The sequence below is a fragment of the Columba livia genome, chromosome 3 (assembly GCF_036013475.1).
Source record: "Columba livia isolate bColLiv1 breed racing homer chromosome 3, bColLiv1.pat.W.v2, whole genome shotgun sequence".
In the NCBI taxonomy this organism is placed as follows: Eukaryota; Metazoa; Chordata; class Aves; order Columbiformes; family Columbidae; genus Columba; species Columba livia.
The window spans coordinates 28457530-28472424 of NC_088604.1; the positions used below are offsets into that span (position 1 = coordinate 28457530).

The window sequence follows — 14895 nt, forward strand, 5'->3', positions numbered from 1 at the left end:
TGGAGTCAGAGGTCTCTGTTTTGTTTCTTGTGAGTGTGTGCATGCACTCTGTGGATCCTCATGATTCTTATTTTGCTGTACCCCAATCATCTCTTCAACTGATATCTGAATCTGTATTTTATGTTGTTGGAGTGCTAACTAATTGTATAAGCCCTGTTCCTAGTCAGTTTATTGGCTGCACTTTTCTGGCCAGAATAAAGTCTATTTGGAACTTGTTGTCCACCTAAATTAACTTTGGGGTGCCTCTGTGACAACTATAATGTATGAACGAACTGTTCTTCCTTCTAAGCAGATCAGAAGGGCTCTGCATCCTGCTTCTTCCCTGGAACAGAGGGAATAGCCAAATATTTTGAAATCTTTACTACCTGTTTCACACAATCTCTCTCAGCCCCAGGAAAATGAAAAAGTGAATCACATCAGATCATGGAGCAGAAAGTGCAGCGAGTAAACAATCACATCAGTTCTACTTTGAATATAATGCTTTATGCAGCACACAGGAGAAAAAAACTACTATGGCACACTTGAAAGGATTAGTGCACACTGTTAAAGTAGTGTCTCCTTTAATACGTGAAGGGAGAGTTTGAAAGAGCTTAGCAAAATTCTGGAAATTTAGGTTAAATGTAGTTTAGCATTTCCACGATATAACAAAAAGAACACTTACAAATGCTTTAGCTGTAACATCGCTGAAAGGCAAATTGTATAATTTTCAAAGCAGATATATCCAGAAAACAGGAATTAGGCTATGCAGACTATTAGAACTTTAATGTTGTATATTTTCCTTTCAGAAATACAGAGATTCTCTCAAAATTGGAATACATTTGGTACAAAGGCAAATCTAAAAATAAAAGGTAATGAAATGTGCATTCATTATGTTTTATAATGTATACCTTAATTCTGATGAATCCACAGCTCATTGCCTTTAGGACACCAAGTAAATTGTGACACAGAGCTTCAGTAAAATCACATAAATTAATAACTGTTATTAGCAACATCAGTCACTAAGAAAGTAATAAATAATTATTGCAATGATCAACAGTGCATTGAAACTGTTTCTTTAATGTGATGGTTAATTCTAGGGCTTTCTCTGGAAAATTAGGTTTTCTGGTTATTCTTGATTTTGAAAATTACACTTGCTTTTATTTATGTCACTTTTGATAAGAGGGGTTGCTAAACAGGAAGGTGTTTGAATGTCCTGAAGTATTGAACAGTTTAGCCATGCTTTGTTAAGGTTATAGCATGAAAAACTACTCACATATCTAATTACCAACATATATGTCATATGGGTAGTAATAAAATACTGAACATGCATTAGAGATTAACATGGTCATTAAAAAAATCTGATCTTGTTCAAACATGTGAATATTGATATGACAAAGTTTATAGGCATCCCTCATTAGTCCTATTCCTCTACCATTTCAATTCTAGTGAGAAAATATGCTGTATTGAATAATTTTTGAGATTTCTTTACAATCAATAGTTGACAGCAATGAAATTCAGGATATGAGGGACATTACTGAAATGCTTGACTTATTTTAGGATAAAAAGACAATAAAAATAGTGGACAAAACTCAGAATATCAATCTTCATTATTATTTTCAAGTATGATGTGCTTATCAGCACAACTATGAGAAGAGGTCAGGATACCTACCACTTCAGGAAAGGCAGGTGACAAAGCTGCACTATGTTACTCAGTTCACATTTAAAAATTTATATTGATATGAATGTAACTTGAAAGACACTAAAGAAAACTCACATCTAGCAGCAGAACTGATTAAACTCCTTCAGTCCATTGTTTTCAATCAGTTGTTTTAGCTTCTGGACTACACATCCTTGTAGATACCCAAATGACATCTGCTGCAGCTCCCTAGCTTGCAAATAAGAAAACACAGCAAATATCACTGCTATAGTGATTTAGCTCTTTTATCTGAGATAAAAGTTGAGTGACATATTATGAATGGGAAGATGAAAGTATCGCGACTTTATATACTATGGTGAGCCACTTTGGAATAAATCATTCAAAATCAGTTAATAATGGAAATTCAATTTCAGATGAGAACAAATCTATCCAGCTAGAAATTATAAAAATCAATATAACATCATAACTGCATTTTTAATAATCACATTGTTCAAGTGAAAAGAAAAAAAAAATATGGCCAGAGCACATGGCACTTCTGTCCTCCTCTTAGCACATTTGCCATGAAAAGCTCAGTGAATTATCTATGTTGAGGATAACTGCATTAAAAAAAAGAAGGTGAAAGAAGATAATTCTAAAGTCAGTATTTACTGCATGAAACTAATAAGACAGTTGTCTGCAAACATTTACAGTAGAAATACCATTTAGTGTGTGTATTCTACTTGGCTTTACCCATGTTGAAGGGACAAAAATCACCAAATCCAATGGGATCTACAGTTCTTTCATAATGGAACAAACCAATCAATCTGGTCATGACCCAGTTAAGACAGTGATGCAGAATTTTCAGACTAGAATCAGAGCTATTAACCACCTGGGTATCTGCTATAAGGACAATAAAGCATGACTTAAGCCATCTGGGAGATTCCTAGAGTGCACTGACAATCTCATGGCACAGGTGATCAAAGAGCCAATAAGTGCAGGTGCTCTGCCTGACCTGATACTCACAAACAAGGAAGAACTGTCTGGAGGTGTGAAAGTCAGAAGCAGCCTTAGTTGCAGTGATCATGAGATGGTAGAAACCAGGATCCTAGGAGGACGGAGCAAAGCAAAAAGTGGGAGCACAACACCGGATGTCAGCGAACAGACTTTGCTCTCTTCAGGGATCAGGCCCTGAAGAGAAGAGTGGTCCAGGAGAGCTGGTTGATATTCAAGTATCACCTTCTACAAGCTCAAGAAAGGTCCATCCCAACAAGCAGAAAACGAAGCAAATGCAGCAGGAGGCCTGCATGGGTGAACAAGGAGCTTCTAATTGAACTCAGACATAAAACGGAAGTGCACAAGGCATGAAAATATGGGCAGGTGATTCAGGAAGAGTATAGAGTTGCTGTCTGATCTTATAGGGATAGGGTTAGGAAAACTGAGGCTGACCTGTACTTAGCTATGGCAAATGACATGCAGAGCAACAAGAAAGAATTCTACAAGAATATCAGCAGCAAAAGGGAGACCGGTAAATGTGAGCTCACTGCTGAACAGGGAAGTCAATCTGCTGACAAAGGACTGGAAAAGGCTAAGATACTCAGTGCCTTCTTTACCTCAGTCTTTACTGGCAAGATTGTCCTTTGTGTCCAAGAAGGTAATTTTCCCCCTCTCTTCTGCACCAGTGAGACCACATCTGGCATGTTGTATCCAGTTTTGGCCTCCTCAGTACAAGACAGTTATGGATTTACAGGAGGGACTTTAGCAAAAGGCCACAAAGATGAGTAAGGCACTGGAGACTCTTTCAGATATTCTAACCCTGACTGAACATGGTCCTACGTGCTCTATGTGACCCTTATTGAGAATAAGTCTTGGACAGGATGACCTCAAGAAGTTCATTCCAACCTAAACAATGATGTGATTCTGTGTTTCTGCATTCTTGAGATATTCCTGTAAGGTCAGTTAATTTAAGATGACCTAGTCTAAGCCAGAGCATGAAGGGTATAGGAATTCAAACATCTGCTCTTCAAGTCAGTAGCTAATGAGCTTGAATTGCCACAGCAGTTGGTTTGTTGGCTTTGACAGATTACTGATGAAAAACTGAATACTGTGGCTGAATGAAAGCAAAGAAAATTGTTTCAGAAAGTGACATATGTTTCTAAATTAATGTTCTGTTCACAAAATCTGAAATAGAAATGAAACTAAAAACTAATATTTTCTATGCTCTTCATGAGAATCCATTCTCTTATTTGAGTCATTTCAGCTAGCAGGCCACACACAATAATTTAACTGGTTGCCTTTAATGCTCCATCAAGTGGTCAATTTTAATTGCATATACAAGAATTTATATGCATTAGTTTGATGTAATGCATTTATTATGGGACTGTTTTTTAGACTAAATAACAGATGTAGTGATTTATGTATGTAAAACTGTAACAGCTGGATTGATGGACCTGAGATTAAGGTTTTCAGAGAACAAATGTTAAACAGGCATACATTGTACAAACCTTCCTGCCTCATAGTGGCAAATGTGGTGATGATTTTATGAAATAAATATACATTACAAACTGAACTGAGTCCATTACTATTTTTACAAGGCCTGCTAAGTTGTAATCAACTGCAGATAATTTCAGGGGAAAATAACTTCTATGAAAGCCATTTTTAGATTTCATCCCATTAAGACTTATGCTGAGTTATCATGATTTGTGATTTCTATAGAAAATGCAGTAAATATAAATGTGTATAGTTGTATATACAGTTCTTCTAAAAGTGAAACCAACTATAATTCAAAATTTATTAAGTCTACTCAGTGTCCTACAGCATTTCCAGTTTTATACAACACAACATCCATATGAGTATGACTAATACATGTGCTGACTTAAAATTCAAAAATAAATATACAGTATGTAAGATATTCCATTTCAAAGCCACGTCTAAATGTGTTTTCTTTAACAGCTTATAAATTCATAGGATAGAATAACAATTCTTAAATCTCTCCCAGACTGAGGGATGATGATGGCAATATTGCATCAATTTGGCTAAAGTTATCTATCAAAACACCTTTCCATTTTGCTTTCATCACATAATTGATTAAGTTGGAAGCTTAGGAGTATTTGAAGACAGCAAAATGTTTTCCACACATCACAAATATAGGCTACACTATATACCTGCTCAGATACAAAGCCACTAACATTTACAAACAGCTGCTCAGTTGTTCCAATTTGTCAATCAAAAAATTCTTGTATTCCTAGGTAATTTGGTAATGCTGGAAACAATAGCAAAACATCAGAATTATCAATTATTTGTTTTACTGATTTAATGTGGTTTTCAGTAATACTTGCACATTATGCAGAACACCCAGCATCTGTAAATACTAATAAAATGCTGACTTAAAAGTATGCACTAATGTGAAAATATACGTATCTCTGGAATGATGACAACCCCATGACTCAAAATGAGTCAACAGATTGCACGGATGGTGATTTACATATTCTTTTTAAAAACACATTTGCAGAATGCACATGCAAAAAAACCTTTGTAAGATCAGTTCAAACAACTGCCTCTTCTGTGGAAATGGAGGAAGTGAAAGTGTAGGTAAAAACATGGACATGCAGCCAGTGCATAACATCTTGCCAAAGTCTCCAAGTGGATGTACAAAAACATGTTTAGGACTTTCACAGTTGAGAATGAGTTATCTGCTTTTTAAGCACGAAGATGAAATAACAAACTTCAGCAGCTTCTGTACAACTGCATGGTCTAGGCTAGAGCTGGCAAAACAACATTAACAGAATAATTTATTTAACAAATAAATGCTTTTATGGACAGCTACATGTTCTCTTCTCAGCCACAAGTAAGCACTTAAATCCATACCACTAATTAAAGTGTGACAGAAAACTGGAAACCATTACATTCAATACATTCACTTAGAAGATACATGAAATATTAATGTGCACAATAAAATGATAAAGCTGTGTGGGGATGAGTAGTACATTCATTAAATTCTGCAGCAAAATTCTGGCAATTGTGCAGGTAAATGAGATGCAAAGGAGTGACACTATCCTATACAGGCAAGATTTTAATTAATGGTTGTCAAGGATCTTCCAAACAGAAAAGAATCTGGTGTCTCCCATCACCGTTTAGAATGGACAATCTAAACTTCTTAAGGAAATGTAATTGAAAAAATTATCATTTAGAGAAGAAAGTATAAAGACACCTAAAAAAAAAAAAAAAAAAAAAAAAAAATCAGTATTCCTGCTCTAAAAAATAAAATCCATCTCACTACCTAGAAATATCAAAATCCTGGTGAAATTATCATCTCAGCTTGTTACTTTCTTTCAGCCAATGAAGTGAAGAAAGGTCATCTGGCCTCAGTGACAGTCACATCACTTTAACCACAAATAACATATAGCTGATTTTGCATCAGGCAAATGTATTTCAGAACCCACACACAGAATGAAAAGTTTTATGGAACAAATCCATAAAAGCAATCTAAACTACATCTCAAGTATGTGCTCACAGCTTTAACTGAAAAGATCAATACAATCTCAATTATGAAATCACAAAAAAAGTAAACCCAAACAAATACACATTTTCAAAACTAGCAATCGCATCATTCTAAAATAAACAGAAATGGAAACAAAGAATAAAAGTGGACTGAAACAGGTTTCTTTAGGCAAGGTAAAAAAGTAAGCCATCAGAATTATTTTTTTTTTTTTTTTCCTATGAAGCTGTTGTTTCACTAGGGCGGTAGAGACAATGACTGAACATTTAAAACTCATCTAATCTTCATGAGGTTTGAAAGAAATAGCTGTATCTAAGGACACTAATCATATAGACGGTAGAAACTATGGGGATATATTTGCTTCCTGTATATGGCAGATTTAGAAAGAAAAAGTTTGAGAAGATTAGTATCTGCTTCTACAGATATTATTGGTTGTATTAAATTAAACTTTTTATCTACTGGAGCCATAGTTACATCCAGAACTGGAATATCTGACAAATATGATCTTATAGCCTTATTCAAAGTCAAACTTAACAGAAATATTGTCTCCCAGTTTCAGTGTTCTCAAACAGTAACAAAAACAGTTATTTACTTCAGTCTTCATCTCTCTTCCTACATTACAGAGAGAAAAACCTCATTAATTTTGCAGGTAAAACATACAGATAGAGTTATCTGTCTTCAAAAGCCTCTACGAGAACACAAATCAACAGTTTTGTCACGGATTAATATTTTACAGCCTATGGTACAAGATCTTGGGGGGCCACAAACGCCTTGTCAAGTTTGCTTTTTTCTTTGGCAGAGGTTAAGGATGATTGCTGAAGGATTACGATTTTATTGCTGCTTGGTGAAGGATATACTGCTCTCTCTACATTTTACAAGGACTCACAAGAATAATCAGTAGTCATTTTGAAGGCCAAGCCCATAAACTCAGATGCATGTAAATCCCCACCAGTTGCAGCCTACAATACACCTTGCAAGTTATTTAGTATGCTCCCGTTTTGAAGATAGCAGCATAAATTCCAGTAAACAAAGGTAATGTGTAAATTGAACTGACATTACTTTTTAGTGTAAAAACATGGAGAATGAAGCCATAAATACACAGGTGTTAATTTTAAGGTAAAAAGGAGGAAAATAAATTAATTTTTCAGTATGAACTTGAACTCTATAACTAGAATCAGTCTTGACAACGCCATTTAGCTGTACTTGTTAAGATGTAATCAGACTTTGAAATCTGTACTGCATTCTAATGTCTTAATCTTATGAAGCAGAGACAATGCTATGACAGCTAATAAAGTGGAGACGATTACCTGATCAATATCTCACACAAGAGTAGCCTCTGACATTAAAAAACATATTTATAATTGTTTATTAGTATTGTGCTCTATACTTCTATCACACCTTCTAAGAGAAAAAAAAAGTCATCTGCTGGCTCATATGGAGAGGAAGGGACAGAATTTTATTTGTACCTTTTATATACTTTTACAATTTGTACAAAAATGCTAAAACATTAATATACTGCTAGAAAACAAATAGTTATCTTTGAATGTGTATGACTTTGCTTCATCAGTACAAGGTATTAATACTCATATAGAATAAAGGGGGAAAAAAACTTTTTAAAATGGAGTGCAAGAGTAATAATGTACAGACCTGTGGCTGAGAATATAAGATGCAAATGAAACAGTTTCTTAAATGGTAGATTATTTAACCTTCTATATATTGAAGAGAGGTTTTATATTTATATTCCAATGACTTTGTTTTCAAAAAAATATGGTGAAGCCTATGGGGTGAGCATAAAATCTAAACAAAAATGCTTACACAGTGTCTTCTCCCCATACCAATCTACTCTACATATTGAACCCCTCAAGCCTCCCGGTATGAGCAGCATTTTAGAATTTCTCAACATTTACAGCATACAGAAACAGTTCAGAAGACAAATACAAAAATCTTCAGATGATGCTTTTATATGCCTTTTCTGGTAGTAAGAAGGTATTTTGAGAACCCTTACATGCCTGTGTCAGGCAAACTTTTGCAGTCTCCTTCATCTTCCATTCTCTAACAACAAAAACGGTCGTAGCTTAAACTACCTTTTATTTAATAGCTTGTGCAATAAGTTCCCTCACATCACAAATGCTGACAGTTCAGGTGCAGGAATTAGCTCTCATTATTTAACCATGCAAAAAAAATAAAATAAAATATTAATCACAGTAACTTGAAATTTTATAAGGGTGTCAGAATTATTCCTAAAATATTATTAAAGTAAACATTAAATACTTCACTGCTATTTTAATGTTACTAATAGAAATTTAACACAACATCTATATTTCATTCTTACCTTTTTCCTAACTTGCAAATATGAAATTCTGGGAGTGGAAAAGAGTTAATCCATTACCAAGGCATGATATCAATACATTTTCCAAAATTATAAGTTAACTATTCTGTGAATTATTGTGTGTACTACATGAAAAAAAATCATAGCACTGATCAGCCACCATTGTATACTGCTGACAGTACAGTTGCATATGTAGATATGACAGCTTACTGCATTGCAAGATGTTAGTATGCCCATTTTTAATTTCTCATCTTAAAATTAAGCAATAAATTAGTCCTACATTTAGCACTATAATTTTAATGACAAATCTAGTTTATCCAGTGTGTAAATTAATAAGCATAAATTATGAGCTACCCATTTGTAACCTCCAATGTTAGGTTTAAATGGTTGCAATTCTCAAACTGCTTCCATGTTTATCTGTAAAAATACCTGAAGTTTGAACAATTCATAAATTCTCCAAAGGACTGAACTAACCAGTGTGAGCTAAAATTTATTTTCAGTCAATGACACTATCTTGTCGAAAAAGCTTTTTATTGTCCAAAAAATGAGGTTGCACTTTATTGGTCAATATACATGACTCAAACTTGAGCATATGACAGTGGTAAGTTCTTACCTTATTGTGATAGGGATGAGTATACCCTTGCTAATGGATTCGTTGACAGAAACAGTTAGAATGTTCTGAGAGTTTCCACAGCTGAATCGAACTGTTGGTCTTCCCTCCACAAGATACAAGTGAAGAAACTGTTCTCCAAAATTCTTTTCACTAGCTTTGAAAAAAAATGGGAGAGAGTCACACTTCTGAAAGTGTAGGACCTTCCAAAACTATTCCACACTACTGGAATGCCATCAATAGTCATAATGCCTATGTGACACTGGGGAGTCTTCTGTCCATATACAGGACCCTGCTTGAGTGACTGTGAGAATAAAATGACACTATCAACAGCTGATAACAGGTCAAAGTAAAAGAAGATAAGCAGAAGACAAAATTTACTTTTCTAAAACTGTAGTTTCATAAAACCTACGGAGATCTTTGCATTAAGTCAAGATGAATAGTTTTAAACTAGAAGAGAGGAGATTCAGGCTAGACATGAGGAAGAAATTTTTTTACAGTGAGGGTGGTGAGGGTAATGATACATTTCAGCCCTGATGAGAAGAATAATTGCTATCTACAAAGCATCAGACGTATTGCAGTCCAAACTAAGAATAAAAATTTTCTTTTCACTTCCACTAAGTAGCGTAATGTAAACATGACTATAAAATCTTTCTGTTTAAATGATGAATGGCATATGGCTCATCTACTAAAAAAGAACAGACACCTTTTCATGGACATTTTTAAATTATTATAATTTGCCCTCTGAATTTAACTGTCTTTGCTTCTCATAGAAGGTAAGCCACAGTTCCTGTTTAGGATTTTTATTGCCTTTAAGATAAACTGTTAAAATGTTAGCCTGTTTTTTTGCAATATATTTTATTATTTTTAAGTAAAAAAGACTCAATAGCTAGGTCATGAAATTGAATTTACTGCATATATTTGTTCAGCAGTATTTGAACATAAGATTACTATGTTCTTAACTTCCAGAATCATAATATTTAGGAAACCTGTAACCTTGAGTTCCAGAATTATCTCTCTGTCCAATTCTCCAGCCTGCCTGGAGCACATCTCCTATCCATTGTCTGTAGCTGAGTTGAGAAAAAACGCACAACACATATACCATACAAATAAACTTTTTATGAGGATATGTGGGAGGAGAGAATATTTGCTTCCTCATGGCTATCTGATCAACAACCTTGTCAAACGGGATGACAAGGAAAACAGGGAAACCAAAATGTGCTGAAGCACAAACCTGACCAATGAACGAAGATAGTAACAAGAACCAAACCCAGTGGGTTACACTAACTGGTATGGTCATGCAGAGTGTGTGAATGCTTATTTCAGTAAGATTATCTGATCTAGGACCCTGTAAAAATGATAGGGAAAAGGGGAAGGCAATAAGCAAAACACACAGGTGACAAAGAGCAACAGAAACAATGGCAAGAAACCAAACTTGTCAGTTACATTAATGCACGGGCTATCAAGAAACTTCAGGCATCACTTCAAAGAGTGCCAAGCTGGGCTTGGCAACTGGTCTGGGATAGTAGAGGAGGGTTATATTGGTGGGTGGGTGGTGGGAGGGTTACATTGGTTCTGGGAACAGACAGAGGTCAGGAACCATATGAGTAAAAATGTTGTTGGATATTGGAAGTCATTTACCTTGACCTTAGCAGAGGTTGTGTGAGGAGATCAGGTCAAAGAAATGAGATCTCAGCAATCATTCTTTCACAGGAAACTGAAGACCTGAAGGCTACATGACAGTGTGATGGCAGGCAAGTGGCCACTAGGCTCAAATAGCTATCTAGTGTTTTAAATTCCAGTTGAGATATGGGAAGAAGATGTATTAGGCAAAAATATATGTGAACACAGAGGAAGGATACTGTGCATTGCTCTCCTGGAGAACGCCAGCTGAAACAACACACAAATAGACTATGACTGAATAAGCCCATCTTTAGTTTCAGGAGTGTAAGTGGAATATGGGTAGATCTGGGGAACAGAGCTTCTGAGAGCACAGGAGAATAATTCAAGTGCACAACTTATGAAACAGGAGCTAGTGTCCTTAAGGAATGCTATAAACTTGGGCTGTGATATCTGAAATCCAATTGTCAGAAGCTATAGACTTCCATATATAGTAGAAGTTAAACAATCTGTCCTTGAAGGGATTGTGAACAGCATTATGCTGACTCTGTTAAAAGTGAAAATGACAAAGTAAAACTTTATAACTGTATCAGTTTTTTATGACTGTTTGTAATTTATTTTGCTTTGTGGCTAAATACCACAATTTGTTTTGACATGTTGATGAAATTAAATAATGCAAAAAAGTAAAATCAATAAGGAATAGAATAAAACATTCTAAGAATGCATACTGTACTCAACGAAGAAATATTTCTCAAATGATGGCTAATCTTTATTGGCACAAATGTAATAAATGTGTATATTTTCAAACTTTCCTCTCATTACATATTTAAAGAAAAGTCTCCTCACATTCTGCCAATAATTTAAAGGGAAGGTAACCAAAAAAAGTCCAGACATTTTTAGTCCATCAACTGTTAACATTTGTATCCTTCTTAAATATAATAAATACTGAAATAATTAGGGGAAACATCATTAAGAAGGTAAGTACATTTGCCTTTGTATTAAGGTCAGGCTAGATGGGGCTCTGAGCAACCTGATCTAGATGAAGATGTCCCTGCTTATTGCAAGGGATGTAGACTAGATGAGCTTTACAGATCCCTTCCAACTAAAACTATTCTATGATTCTGTTAAAACAGAGATGGTTTACAATCTGTTCAAAATGATGCGCAAACCAGTGCTTCTTGGATTGATTCTTTGCCTCAAACACATCTAGTAATTTTCTATAAATCACATCCTGTTTCTTTCCTCATGTTTTTAACAACCTATTTTCAGTACGCTCTGCAAACAACACTTAGTCCTTAGTATCTGTTACTCTCAACCAACCATTTAAAGGGTTAAAACCCTTGCTTATAAAAGCATTAAATAGGAAAATGCATTTCAACAACATTATGGCAAGATTTAGCAAAGTGACACATCCAGCACAGTTAATGATTCTCGTATTCTGCCTATCAGTTTTCCTGTAAGTAGGCTTGTTTTCTGTATACACAGATTTTATTTTTCTTAAATATATATTTATATATATATATATGTGTGTGTGTGTGTGTACTTGCATTAACTGCTAAACCTATTACAATAACACATGAGTACTTTTAAGTGTTCACTTCTCTTTATCTTAAGACACATGAATATGAACAAGTGGAGAAGGTTCACAACTCCTTTTTTGATCCTCACTGGCTGGTGTATTAAGTAAAGATAGATACAAGTTTTAATCCTTATACATCTTCCCTTAAGATTCCGACTTAAATATTCTAGGCCTTCAAATAATTCTAATTCAAATCCATTTGTACATCAAAAGATTATTCTCTGAGAATTCTCACTGTAATTAAATGTTTACTGATTATCTGCCAGAGAAACAGATGTAACCTCATCACAACCTGGTAAAATCAGGTGTGCTTGTAAAATGAATGACTTGAAAGTGGACTAATTTAAAAAACAAAGAAAACCAACTACAAAATGTGTAATTATTTTCTAGTAAAATACACCTGCAACAAGCAGATCACTGTGATTTTCTTCATATTTTGAAAAATTCTTTTGACAATGACAAGAGAATTTTTGCTTTATGAGTGTGTGAAACTTATTGCAACCTTAAATATGGACCTAGTGCTACCATCAGTATATTAACAGAATACAAAAATCTCAGGAATGTTAGCTCTTTTTTATAATTCTGTAGTTCTTGTACCTAGTGAGTGCACTTGCCTCAAGACAGCTTTCTGCTGACAGTTCATTTCTCAGGTGTTTGATGGTAGCACAGCTTCAAAAAAGCAGCAGCAGGAGCAGGAGTTGTACTACTATGAAAAGGAGCACAGCTGACAACAGCAGTTTCTCTTTTGAAGTTGTTAGAAAGGAAAACAAAAGACAGAAGGGGCAAAACACAGGGATGAAGGAAGAACAAAGGGAGCCTATGAACTCATGAAAGATATAATGTTCATCTGACAGAACTACAGAAGAGCTTATGCATGCACAGAGAAATGAAATGATAAATTACAAAATTCTGGATAATCAGTATATGCACGTAGTATTCATTCACAAGACACTGAAGAGATATTTATTTCACAAATGTATTAAATATTGCATTTTACACTCATGTAAAACTAAATAAGGATATTGATATGGACAATCATAGCAAACATTAGTATTATTTGAAAAGGAATTTAATTACCAAAGAGACACAGAACCAAAGAGCGAAAATAAGGAAAAGAAACTGGTGCTATAGAAAGTGGACCAGATCCTGAGGAGGACTAAGTAAAGATGTAAAGCAAAGCTATAATTAATGTTAAATAAAGTATCAGAGTTCTACAAAATATGCAGTCTTTCACTACTTTTTGAGTCTGTGTTCAACAGCCAGGAAGAGATTTTTTTTTTTTTTTTTTTTAATCTTAGCAGAAACCTAACCAGAAGAAAAACTATTGGTCACTAAAAGAGGGAAAACTTAGAAGTCAGGTAAAATTCTGTTTTAGGGGTAACAAGGGGAATGGGACTGCAAGTACCACATGTTACTGGGAACCAACAAGAAAAAGTGAGTAAAATGAGTGCTAGTAATCAGGTAAAAATGATCCCAAGTTCCTGGAGATGTCCCAGCTCAGTGTCAGGGTAAGAACTAAACTCATACCACTGCATCCTGACCCTCCCTTTTTCCCTCTCTCTGGGTGCATGAAGGGACAAGGAGAGAGCTGTGACACAGTCCATGAAGGTCTCAGACATGGATAACTGGAAAGCAAATAAATGCATGGTTCTCCACTAACACCACACTATCTTTCCAGAAAGTGCAAAGATAAATGTTTTTAAGAAGGTGAAGTGCTCAATTACTGCTGTAATAAAACTGCTGTAAACACCTCAGAAATACTGTATTAAGAGTTTTCCACAGAATGCATGACAGGAGAGCTGAATAGCTATTAGGTTGGATGCAGGATAAATACACTATCTAGAAAACGGAATACTTTATATAAGACCAATAATTCAAGTCAGGTAATCAAAATCAGAAAATGTTTCAACTGTCTGAAATTCCAGCCAATAATTTTTAATTTTTTGTTGCAAGAATCTGGAAAGCAAAACTGGAATTCAAATATTTCTTAGTATTTCTATGGAAGTCAAGAAGGTATGTCAGTGGGAAATGGAAAGTGAGGTACTCTGACCTCAGAAAATGGAAACCCTCAAAGAAGTCTTTTAAGGCACACACATATTCTGTCAAAACAAGAAAGAGGTACTAGAACTCATGAAAACTTAAGGAAAAATTAATCTCTGCATGTGCCAAGAACTAGGGTCTCTAACTAAGAGAAACTAACTTTCGTGCAGGGAAAGTATGAGAATTCAGATATAAGACAAATATACATTCAAGATAAAATTGAGGAGTAATAATTCTATGCAATTGGGATGAAATTAATTTAGGTAAAAATTGAAGCGATAATTACCCTATGATAGTGAGATTTAAGCATTTACAATTTATTTATGCATAAGTTTTGAATGGTTTAATTATTTTATAAGTTGAAAATGACTCTTTTTTTTTTTTTTAATTTTCTGTGATTTAACTCCATGGTTGTTATATACCTGGATGTATATCACACTACAAATTAAACCAGGTGAAGATCAAACATGGTTGAGTTGTAAACTAGGCCAACAGCATCCAGCATTGCAAATTCTGTTTCAAAGCTACTCCCACCCCGTATCTCCCAAGCTTTGTAAATTTGCTACTTTCAGATCACCGTTTAGTGACAGTGTTACATTAACGGATG

At 34.8% G+C, this 14895-nt stretch overlaps 1 protein-coding gene across 1 annotated transcript in view; it reads right to left on the minus strand.

Annotated features, from left to right (window-relative positions):
• EYS (eyes shut homolog) overlaps positions 1-14895 on the minus strand; it is an 870368-nt gene that overhangs the window by 137027 nt on the left and 718446 nt on the right. The window contains exon 39 of the mRNA XM_065056200.1: positions 9053-9206. Coding sequence (XP_064912272.1) covers positions 9053-9206 — 154 coding nt within the window. The remainder of the gene's footprint in view (positions 1-9052; positions 9207-14895) is intronic.